The sequence below is a fragment of the Papaver somniferum genome, chromosome 2 (genome assembly GCF_003573695.1).
Source record: "Papaver somniferum cultivar HN1 chromosome 2, ASM357369v1, whole genome shotgun sequence".
Taxonomy (NCBI): Eukaryota; Viridiplantae; Streptophyta; class Magnoliopsida; order Ranunculales; family Papaveraceae; genus Papaver; species Papaver somniferum.
The window spans coordinates 39,702,710-39,713,974 of record NC_039359.1 but is presented as its reverse complement, the minus strand read 5'-3'; the positions used below and the strand labels follow the sequence as shown (position 1 = coordinate 39,713,974).

Below are 11,265 nucleotides of genomic sequence, written 5' to 3'. Positions count from 1 at the left end.
ACCCAATTCAGCATTTCCAAGCCCCACACAAATTGATAAAGGAAAGAGATGTTTTTCTTTTTTGTGTTGACAATTAATTAATTATTATATGGCAGAGATGAAAACAAACGTTCAAAGAAAAAACCTGACAGGTCTACGAAGCTAAACTAAACTCCCATCTCTTTCAATCAACACATTTTCATTTGCTGGTCAAATTCCTCTGAGAAGTGACAACTAAAATATTTCAAATATTGGTTGGATTTCAAGTTTCTGTGAAAATGACCTGAAAACCACACGCAGACCCACAGTGGACAGAGAAACAGTAGATATGGATTCCATTTTCAAGCTCATCCAGATACTAGTATGGGCTCTCTCTATTTTCTTATACACTCACTTACACTTAACTTCTTCAGCTAACTCATAGGTGTAACTTTGATAGTCTTCAGAGAAAGAGAGAGTGATGGAGCTAAATGAGAATGGGTTCTTGGAAGAGTTACTAGAGCTAAGAAGGGAGACATTGCAAACATTTCCTACTGGAATAAATGATACTCATCAGTTTACACATGATGGGTCTGCTAGTTTCAGTTATTTTAGCGAGTACCCAAGTTCAGCAATTTCTTCTATCAAAGGATTTCCAATACCAACTGAAGAACCTGGTTTTAGTTATGGATTCAATGAAGGTTACTACCCGTTTGAAGAGGAATTATCAACACAGTCGACGGTTGTTGATACATCGTATTTGAAACACGGGACATTACCATTTCCAAGTACACAAGATAATGGACTAGTAATGGGCAATGTGGAATCTCAACTGTTTGCAGATGATCTCCGGAATATACTGGGTGAGAAACAAAGCAAAGTGGAAGTATTCCCACCAACTGAAATTCCAATCAAGCTCAATAAGAATTTATGTAAAGAGAGAAAGAGCCGTGTGAAGAAGATTGAGGGACAACCGTCTAAGAATCTAATGGCAGAAAGACGAAGAAGAAAGCGGTTAAATGACCGTCTTTCGATGCTTCGGTCGGTAGTTCCTAAGATAAGCAAGGTAAACAATCATTGCATGAGCTTCATTTTATTGTTATGTGAGTTTTTAATGAGTGGTTACATGTTGATGTGGAGAATATTTATTCTATCTTGAATGTTTGTTTCTTCGTTTTCCATTCTCATGAACACTTGCTTTTTTTTTTTTTTATCACAATGGGGTTGTCAATAGATGGACAGGACATCTATTGTTGGAGACACAATTGAGTATATGAAAGAGCTCCTGGAGAAAATCAAGAATCTACAAAACGAGACTGAAGTGGGTTCAGATCAGTTGAGCCGAATGGGGATATTCAAGGACCTAAAACAAAATGAAATTATAAACTCGCCAAAGGTATAGTTGCTGTTTTCTTGGTCTAATGTAACTAGCTCTTAAGCCATCACATGGAATTCTGGTTAACATTTAGAGACTTCTAAATCAAAGTTACTGCAGTTCCATGTAGAACGAAGAAGAAACGATACCAGGGTCGAGGTCTGCTGTGCAGGCAAGCCAGGATTGCTGCTTTCGACAGTAACAGCCATCGAAACACTAGGACTTGAGATTCAACAGTGTGTTACAAGTAGTTTCAATGAATTTTCAATGCAAGCTTCTTGTTCAGAGGTATTAGATTTATCTACCTATTGTCTAACTGTGTATTCGCTCATTGTTCAATCCTTTGGCTGCAGTGTTTTCAGGACCACTGATAATCACTTTTATTTAGGTACTTGAGCACAGGCTGTTGATAAGCACTGGCGAGATAAAGCAAATTTTGATCAGAAATGCAGGCTATGGAGGAAAATGTTGTTAGGAGAGTGTACTGGCAAGTACGCCTGTATTGAGGTTATGATAATCTTTTATTGGAATAAGCAGCGTTAGGCTAGATAATAGTCAGCAACAAACCTTCGTTTTATTTGTCCAAAGAAGTTTCAATAAGTCGATTTCTTCATACCTGCGCTATTAACATTTTGGAGAGACATGTATGGTGCCATCTTTTCCACTTTTAGTACCTGTAACTGAAAACACCTCTTCAATTACGATTGCATTTAAAAAAATATATAATTATGCTGACAAAACTCAAAAGAATGAAATAATAGTTCTACTCAAGTAAGTGATAATCTCAGAGAACTGGGAAACAACAGAGTTTTCATTTATCTTACTGAATTCAATATATTTACATCGTTGTCAACATCAACTACTATTTCCGAGAAATGAGTTGCTAGCATACTGCAGTACCTATTTAAGTGTCAAAAGCTAAAACCCCAAATAGCTAATGTAATTCAAGAAGACAAAATGAATCCTCCTCGTTTCCTCCTTCACACAAATGTGAAATTCCTACGTCACAAGCCTCTGCTATGAATTGATGAATCAGAAATTCACAATTGGCTTTGCTACAAAAGGATGGATCAAAACGCTACACTAAAAACATCCTCACGTTCGCAATCTTCATCATCTTCACCATCACAGTCACCATCGTCCTGGGAATCGTCATTATCACTCACAACGTTAGCTTGTGCCTCTTTAAATTTGCTAATCATATCGTTTGCTTCAAAAAATAGTGCATTCCTTGCAACAGTTATGTCATCGATTTTCTTTGCAGTGCTTTCCTTCCTATCTTCTTTGGCAACTTTGCACTTTGTAGGCCCTGCTGTTCTCCTAGCGCCTCTACAGTGTAACCGATCGATATACTTTTCGTGCAATGCCCTGTTTTTTACCTGCTTCAAAACTGGGGGACTGACAAGAGCTGTTTCACATGAGTTTCTAAATCTGGACAAGGGCTTCTTCTTCTGAACAGATGAATTCTCATGGCACTCTTGAATATAGCCCTTTTTATTAGATTTGCTTTCAGGGGTTGAGAGTAATTCAGTTTGCGATAAATCTTGACTAGGTGCATTCGTAATGGGTTCAAGAACTGAGAATAAATCTGCTTCGTAACCTTGGTCCACCATAGAACGTTTCTGTACTAAATGCCTTAAGGTTTTCTGAGCACGAAGCTTTTTCTGTTTGTTGCCCTTTGGCCACCTAACATTCAAAGTTGGTTCAAGAAGCTTACTTCCAGATAGTGAGAAATGACTCAAGGGAGATGAGATTGCTTTCTTTGCCCTCGAACGAGGCTGGACTTGAGGTGGAGTAACCAGGTCAGAGTGAATTTTATTAAAGCAATCCTGAGCAGTCTTTCCAGGCACCTGAAAACCAATATTGACCGTATGAGAATCTCAACAGTTTTCCTAGTAAAACAAGACTGGCAAGTGTAAAGCTTAATAAAATGCACATAAACCTCATAATGTTTACTAGAAATAAAATAGAATGTAAAATAGAATATACCACAAAGAATAAACTCCTAAACTTTCATAAACTGATCAGGAACAAAAAAGGAATCCAAATTCAATAACACACTGTTATCTTAACAGTACCACAATCATGATCGTAACTCTTTTGGGTCTTCTGAAACTTTGTCCACACTCCACAGCTGATACAAAACTACCCTTACATATATAAGGTTCTACTACTTCTAACATATAGGGACTTAGTAACATTAAGTGCCCATCTACTTTCATACAGATGATCAAGGTTGTTGGATCTTCACATTGGGCCGTAGGTCACCAGGATAAGACTGGGATTTGCAGGCTACGAACCTTCAACCTATCCAGTAAATGTAGTTTGCAACTCATGTGCTATTGTCTTGATACTGGCTTGACATGATCAGATTTCTCATACAATAATAGCGCAAAAACTCTCCTTTTTCACTTAATTATTACATTGGATCAACACTGGACATATATGCTTGCTATCTATATGTTTGTAGTATCAGTAGATCGAGGAGTATAGTATGAAGGAGATGTAAATTTTTTTTATTAATACATAACTTAGCTAATAACAAATCAAATAAAGGCCCACAAGTTTACTATAACGAGTAATCATGAGTAATGACTGGTTGTTGTAAAAAGGGAAAAAAACAAAAACCTCCGACGTCATGCTCTGCACGTTTAGAACATATCAACCACAATTGTCTTCAAGCAGGGTTAGTATAAATTGCAACAAACAGCTTGCCTGAAGGAAATAGCTACAATTCATCCTAGACCTTTGGCAGAAACAAGTAGGAAAGTTTCATGACCTTTCAAATATCCTGGGTGAACATAACTCAAATAAACCTTCTCTACAGTTTCCTAAAACAGGCTATTTTTGTTTCCATCCCAAACATCTCCAGTTTGAATTTGCAGTCATCATCAAGTTAGCCTCCCAGGTTATACTGCATCTATAAAAGCATTCTTGTTTATGTTATAAACTGGAAATTGTTGAGGCTGCTGCTGCTGACTATGTCACCTTCGAATTTCTTGATTCTGAATCTGGGTTTGATTTTGTTGTTGTTGACGATGATGAAGATTTTGAGTTCGATGTTGAAGGTTTTAAGTTTGAATTTAAAGATATTGAGTTTGATGATGATGGTCGAGAGGAGTTTAAACTGGGATCACCAGTTTGCCTGAAGGTATATAGACGATCGATCCTACATTTTTGCAGAATCTAGTAAAGAATTTTGATGATGTTTCAAGCAACTTGAGTGAATATAACTCAAACAAACCTTCTGTACTGTTTCCTATCAGGCTAATTTTGCGTTGATCCAGAACATCACCAATTTAATTTTAATCATCATCAAGTGGCAAATCTTTCGTGGCTTCAGATCAAGTACTTGAAATGGCCACGAATCGAAATTACGTCATCAAGCCAGAAATGCTGAATGGATCCATACCTTAAATCATTTTCTTGACATGCTATCATCGAATGATAGAAAATGGATGATCAATGTATTAAGCTATGTTGATTTGTTCTAATTCTATTCGATATTGCATTATGCTTTATAGTTAAGAATACTTCAGCTATTCTATAGAATCTTTGGCGAACACTAAAGTAGTTATAAATAGTGCACTTTTCTAGAAAAAATCCTAAACATAAATGTTCTGCATTTCATTTGATATAGACAACTGAAAAGAAAGTATAATAACATGAAACCAAGAGAACAAAGTGACAATGTAAAAATTTCAAACGAGTAGCACATACCATTTTCGAAACCTTCTTCCAGAAATTTGTTGAGGGCTTTGCAGCAAAATAAGCTCTCTCCAAGGCCGCAGTTTGATCTTTCGTCCACCCATGTACATCAAATTTTCCCTCGGCAGGAGGATTCTTCTCATTGACTCTGCCATCCTCCACAATTCTCTTCTCTTTGCTGTCCACATTCCGCATCCCACCTGGGGAAACATCGGTATCTGAACATTCATTCGAAACATGCACATGGGTACTTCCCAAATTAGTAATCCTCGACGATCGTCTCATACCTTGAACTTCTTCAACCCTTTCAGTCTTCGATTTCACAGATTTAACTAATTTTCTCTCTACCTTCTCCTCGGACGCCACATTCGACACCACAGCTGGGGATACTTCACTACCCGAAGATTCATTTGAAGCATAAACATGCACAATATCCAAACTAGAAATCCTTGTCGATTGTCTGCTACCTTGAACTTTTTCTACCTTATCAACCCTTTCCGTCCTCGCAGACTTAACCATTCTCTTACCTATCTTCTCAGAACTCTCATCAAATACATCCAAACTAGAGATCCTTGATGACCGTCTGTTGCCTAGAACTTTCTCAACCTCATCAACCCTGGCAGACTTAACAGATTTCTTCTCTACCTTTTCAGAACTCTTACTTTCCACATTGGAAATCCTGGAGGACCGTCTGATACTTTGAAATTCCTCAACCTTATCAACCCTTTCAGTCCTCGATTTCGCAGACTTGACTAATTTCTTCTCATCACTCTCTTCGTCACTTGTCTTTCCATAAATGTTCTCTAACGAACTAAATGGAGACCTTAAACAAGTTCCATTATTTCGCTTTTGGACTTTGGGAGAATCAAAGTTTTCCTTACCACCCCTAACACATTTCCTCTTTTGCGGAGTTTCTCCAACACCCCCATTATCATTTCCCTTCTCCTTCTCTACTCCTTCCTCCATCGAGTTGACAACCACTTCGGTTTCCCCTAAAACCCCAGACCTAATTTCAATTTCCCCCAAACCCCTCTTCTTATTATCCACCACAGAGACCTCTTCACCTGTAAACCTAAGAGATCGTCTATAACTCTGAAATTCCTGGACCCCATCAATATTTCTGGATGAGTTTCTAAACCCATTATCAGAATTTGGTGAACCATCAACTAATTTTACTGAATCATTTCTAGGGTTTATTTTTTTCTGGGTTTTCTTGAAATTAACTTTAGTACTGACTGAACTAGGAGTAGAGGAAGAAATAAGACGGCGTTTCTTGGATAAAGAAGTACACACCTGACTGTTAGTAAGTTCGGGTTCTTGATTTGGAGAAATCTTCCGTTGAACAAGCCTCGATGATTTTCTGATTGTTGACTTAGGATTTTCGTTGGTAAAGGAGGTTTTTTTCTGCATTTTTCTGAAATTTGCTTAGGAGAGAGAAGAGGGGGAATGCATTTACGCCATTGAGGTTCAAATCTGATTTTGACTTTGCATAGGATTTGATTTCTGCTGCCATTACTCAAGGATAAGGGCTAGACATCTAAGTTTTGTGCGCGTGCCACATCTCATATGCCAAATTCAAAAATGATCCGTCATGAACCACAGTTGACATGTCCAGTGGAACTCATAGATTTATCCAACAACTTCAGAACATCATCCAGTCCAGTGTCAGTGTTAAGAACCAAATATCCCCCACAAGATTTAGCTTTAGCACCGTTACACTCGCACACAAAATTTACCCCTATATTAACAGTGACGCAGCTAAAAAAATTAGTTGGGGATAATTATAATACAACTAATTTGCCTTCCTAATTTGAGGGTCTAGGCATATTATCTGAGGCCTCCAACTACACAAGGTACACTCGACAAAACACGACTAATTTTTTGACACAACACGAGGTACACTTTAACCCGTCCTAATATATGCCATGCAATATCGTGCTATGTGAGATTTTTACCATTTATGATTCTATGTTATCAGTCCTAAATGAGGATGATTTGAGATATAGGTAGATTAGTTTCCCCATTGGAATCTCAGGGTATAACCTATGTATATGGCTCTGAGGATCGAGAAAACCGAGTTGACTCAGTTTTTTTTTTTTACTTTCTCTTTCGGATTTATGAATTTTCTTTTATGATTTACATTCTAAATTCATCTTCTACTTTCCTTTGATTGTTTTTTCTCATTGTTTTGGTATTTTGATTAACTATTTTCCACTTCTGATATGACCAACTAATTTCACCTTTTCTTTTTTGTGTTTGCAGTTAGAGATATCTCAAATGGTGTTTACCATGTTTACAGTTGTGAATGAGGCGTTTGCGAAAGTTATCCTGTTTCTTTTTGAAGCTATTGTGTTCATCAAGTTTTCCATTTTTGATTCACTAGAAGTTCTTCTCAACCGGTTTACAGCTATAACTCAGTGGTTTGATAGATACTGCGACCGTGTCAAATTCAAATTTCAAAAATTCCGTTACAAGTCAGTTCCATTAATTACTCTGGTTTTTATCGGAATCTTATACAACTATCCTCTTTCCTTTTCTGCAACAGACTCTTTAATGGAAAGAAATACTCAGTCAATTATCTCTATCCAATTACAGGATATTAGGCAGGATATCTTTTTCAATTCGATGTCCTCCCTAAGTTTTTTAGGGTTGAAGAATTATAAATATCAACTAAGTTTTGGTGTTAAACAACTCAAACTTCTTTCTTGTAATCATCGAAAGAATTTCATTATTCAAATGGCAGAAGGCAGTTCTAGTAATATGTCAAATCTTGCTTTGAAGTTTATGCAAGCAGCTTTGGATCTTGGAGATGTGGAAGAGGTCATTTATCATCAATCTGATAATGTTGAAGGAAAAGATGCAGATGAAGAATTCAGTCTGATTGGAAAAAAAATTCGTTGAAGGCAAAATGGGTATCAAAACTGTGGAGAAATTTTTGGGTTTCGTTTGGGATTTTATTCCATTAGGTGATGTCAAGGCTTTTGAATTGGAAGATAATATCTTTGAATTTCGTTTCAAGGATGAGGAAATGAAGAAGAAATTTTTTGATTCTCGCCCTTGGAGTATCAATGGGTATTTGATAAATCTTCTTTATTACAACTCCATAGTGATCTATCAAGAATTGAACTGGGGTACTCAACGTTTTTGGATACAAGTCAAAAAAATCCTTCCTGAGCGTATGAATGTCAAAGCTATAACCAAAATTGGTAACATTATGGGTGAAGTTTTGGCTATCCAGCCTGAAGATGTTGTTCCAATTGAAGGAGTGCATGTAAAGGTTTGTGTGCAAGTCAATCTGGATTATCCTTTAAGAAGAGGATTCATGGATATTACTAATGCAGGGTCTACCAGGTGGACCAAGTTTTTCTTTATGAAAAGCAGCCACACAAAATTTGTCCCAACTGCTTCATTATAAATCATACTAAAGGGGCATGGAAAGCTGCTACTGACTATTTGGCTAAGGCTCATGATGTAAGGACCCTCAAGCTTTTCAACGCTATTAGACCAGTCAAGATACAATTTAGCCGCTAATGACGCGATTAGTTAATATATATCTTAATTAATAGAAATCAATCTAACAACGATTTAAATACGAAACTAGTAGCATCGAATAGATCTCAAAAGTTCAGCGAAATGGACTGCTCGAACGTGTCAATCGGATGCCAGACGAAGAAGGAATCATCAGATTTTTATGAAAGACGAATTAGTCATTTTGCTTTAAACCGCCTGGCTTCCCTTATCGTGTGGACGGGTGCCTTTAGAAATTTCGGTCGGCCTTATCAAGACCAAGTCGAGAAGATTTTCTTCTTATCTTTTCTTTCTTCTTCTTTCTTCTTCTTCTTCTTCTTCTTCTTCTTCTCTGTTTCTCCTCTTCTCCTCCCTGTTGATTTCGATTTCGAAGTTTTGAGAGTGTTTTTCTCTGAACAATCCATCTGAAGCTTGTTAGCTTGACGAATTAAAGGAGAAGGTGATAGTTACGTTGCTGATAGAGTTCTGGAAATCAGGGAGAAGGTTGGTCTTTAATAACAACGATCGATTCAAAAGATGAACCAGTGGATTGAGGATATCTAGGTAGGAGTGGCTTGTCATCAATCAGGTGGGAACTCTCGTAACCTTTTTGTAATCATTAAGTTTATATTTAAACTGCGAGTATGATGTGACTTTACTATCTGTGAGCATGTTTGTTGTACAATTGTATGAGTATGAGATGTGATATATGTTGTTTAATTTCCCCGCGAGGAGTGCTTGTGTATCCCCACATATCCTTGCTAAGTTAAGTAGTACGATATGTGCGATATTATTAGTAGCGCGAGATGTGCTATATTCATTTACGTATTTTATATTGCCTTTAGTAGTGCGAGATGTGCGGTACTATATATACAATATTCTATCTGGGAAAATTACGCAAGTGCATGTTATGTTTGATTGTTTGTATAAAGTGTATCATGCGATTTCATTATGTCTTTTCTTCTTGATTTCATATTCTCGATGTTGTGATTTGGTGTTTGGTGTATGTTATGTTAATTGTTTTTCCTACATTGTTGTACTTAAATTGTTTATCGCTTTAGAGTTTGTTAGTGATTACTTGAGAGTTATATGTTTCCACTGAGCACCCTTTGGGACGATGTGCTCACTTGTTTCCACTTCAGTTTCAGTTTCCAGAAGAGATGGTGTACGTGAAGACATTCGTTTTCATAACTTAGAGTTATTGATACAAATATGTGTATCTATTATTATATGTATTATTTCTTTATTATGAAAACAACACACTATCATATTTATACCATTCGAGATACTTTCATTATGAATATCAGAGTGTTGGGTTAGCGTTGTCATAGTTTATGTAATATGATTATTAAATTCGATAATTTGGATTTGATGCTTCAATTAGGTTGTAATCCTATTAGCTAAGCAGGTGGTTAGGTTGGGGCGTCACAAGTTGGTATCAGAGCTCACTATTAGATCTTAATGGGAAACAATGGTTTATAGATAGTGTCAGTTGGTGAACTAAATTAGTTTAGAACTAGATTGGGCTGTGAGATAAATATTAATCACTAAAAGCTATCAATAGCTAAAATATTTATTTGGTTGATTGATTTGTTTGTTTGGTTGTGTGCACGTGTAATGAACTAAAAATTGTAGGGTAAACCAATTACTTTATGTTTTGCGATGCTAATATAGATTAAATAATAATTAGTCTAATATTTATGAACATGTAGACAATCTAATACTAGAAAAACAGTGATATAAACATATTTGATAGATCTCGGATGTCATGTAGAAACTTATTGAGTACCTTTACTCATACGTAGAACCATTAATTTATTGAGATAGAAAATTAGTGTTAAGAACTTAGACTTATTTATCTGTTAGTGCTTAAATTGGTATAACTGATGTTGATAATTTTAATTGATAAATTATAAATTCAAATAGAAACTTTACCATAGAATAGCTTCTAATGTACTTTGAACCAGTAATCTATTGGAATAGAAATTAATGTACTGAACCTAGAGCCACAAATTCCAGATCTTAGTTGTAGAAAGCCTTCTAGATTTGTGTTTCATTACATGTTGCTTTGAACTCATTTAAGATGAGTTGATTTTCGCGCGTTTGTAAGTATGAGCAGTACTTGCAGTTAGTCGAAAGATAGTGTTTTTTCTTTAAGGTGGGGAGTTTATGAAGACCAGAAGGATATTTCGATTTTCGAGGACAAAAATGTATAAGGTGGGGAGAATGTAAGGACCCTCAAGATCGTCAACGCTATTAGACCAGTCAATATACGATTTAGTCGCTAATGACGCGATTAGTTAATATATATCTTAATTAATAGAAATTAATCTAACAACGATTTAGATACGAAACTAGTGGCATCGAATAGATCTCAAAAGTTCAGTGAAATGGACTGCTCGAACGTGTCAATCAGATGTCGGACGAAGAAGGAATCATCAGATTTTTATGAAATACGAATTAGTCATTTTGCTTTAAACCGCCTGGATGCCCTTATCGTTTGGACGGGTGCCTTTAGCAATTTCGGTCGACCTTATCAAGACCAAGTCGAGAAGACTTTCTTCTTATCTTTTCTTTCTTCTTCTTTCTTCTTCTTCTTCTTCTTCTTCTTTTCTGTTTCTCCTCTTCTCCTCCCTGTTGATTTCGATTTCGAAGTTTTGAGCGTGTTTTTGTCTGAACAATCCATCTGAAGCTTGGTAGCTTGAAGAATTAAAGGA

The 11,265-nt window shown here is 36.4% G+C and overlaps 2 protein-coding genes across 2 annotated transcripts; one reads left to right on the top strand and one right to left on the bottom strand.

Annotated features, from left to right (window-relative positions):
- Positions 1-217: 217 nt before the first annotated feature.
- LOC113347418 (transcription factor bHLH93-like) lies at positions 218-2,061 on the top strand. Its single transcript, XM_026591067.1, has 4 exons — positions 218-1,024; positions 1,193-1,354; positions 1,454-1,621; positions 1,722-2,061. Exons 1-4 carry the CDS (start codon positions 440-442, stop codon positions 1,806-1,808), a joined length of 1,002 nt encoding a protein of 333 aa, XP_026446852.1. The 5' UTR covers positions 218-439; the 3' UTR covers positions 1,809-2,061.
- A 65-nt stretch (positions 2,062-2,126) lies between these two features.
- Positions 2,127-6,519, bottom strand: LOC113347417. Its single transcript, XM_026591066.1, has 2 exons — positions 5,054-6,519; positions 2,127-3,183 (listed from the first exon to the last, which is right to left on the bottom strand). Exons 1-2 carry the CDS (start codon positions 6,449-6,451, stop codon positions 2,404-2,406), a joined length of 2,178 nt encoding a protein of 725 aa, XP_026446851.1. The 5' UTR covers positions 6,452-6,519; the 3' UTR covers positions 2,127-2,403.
- Positions 6,520-11,265: the final 4,746 nt, after the last annotated feature.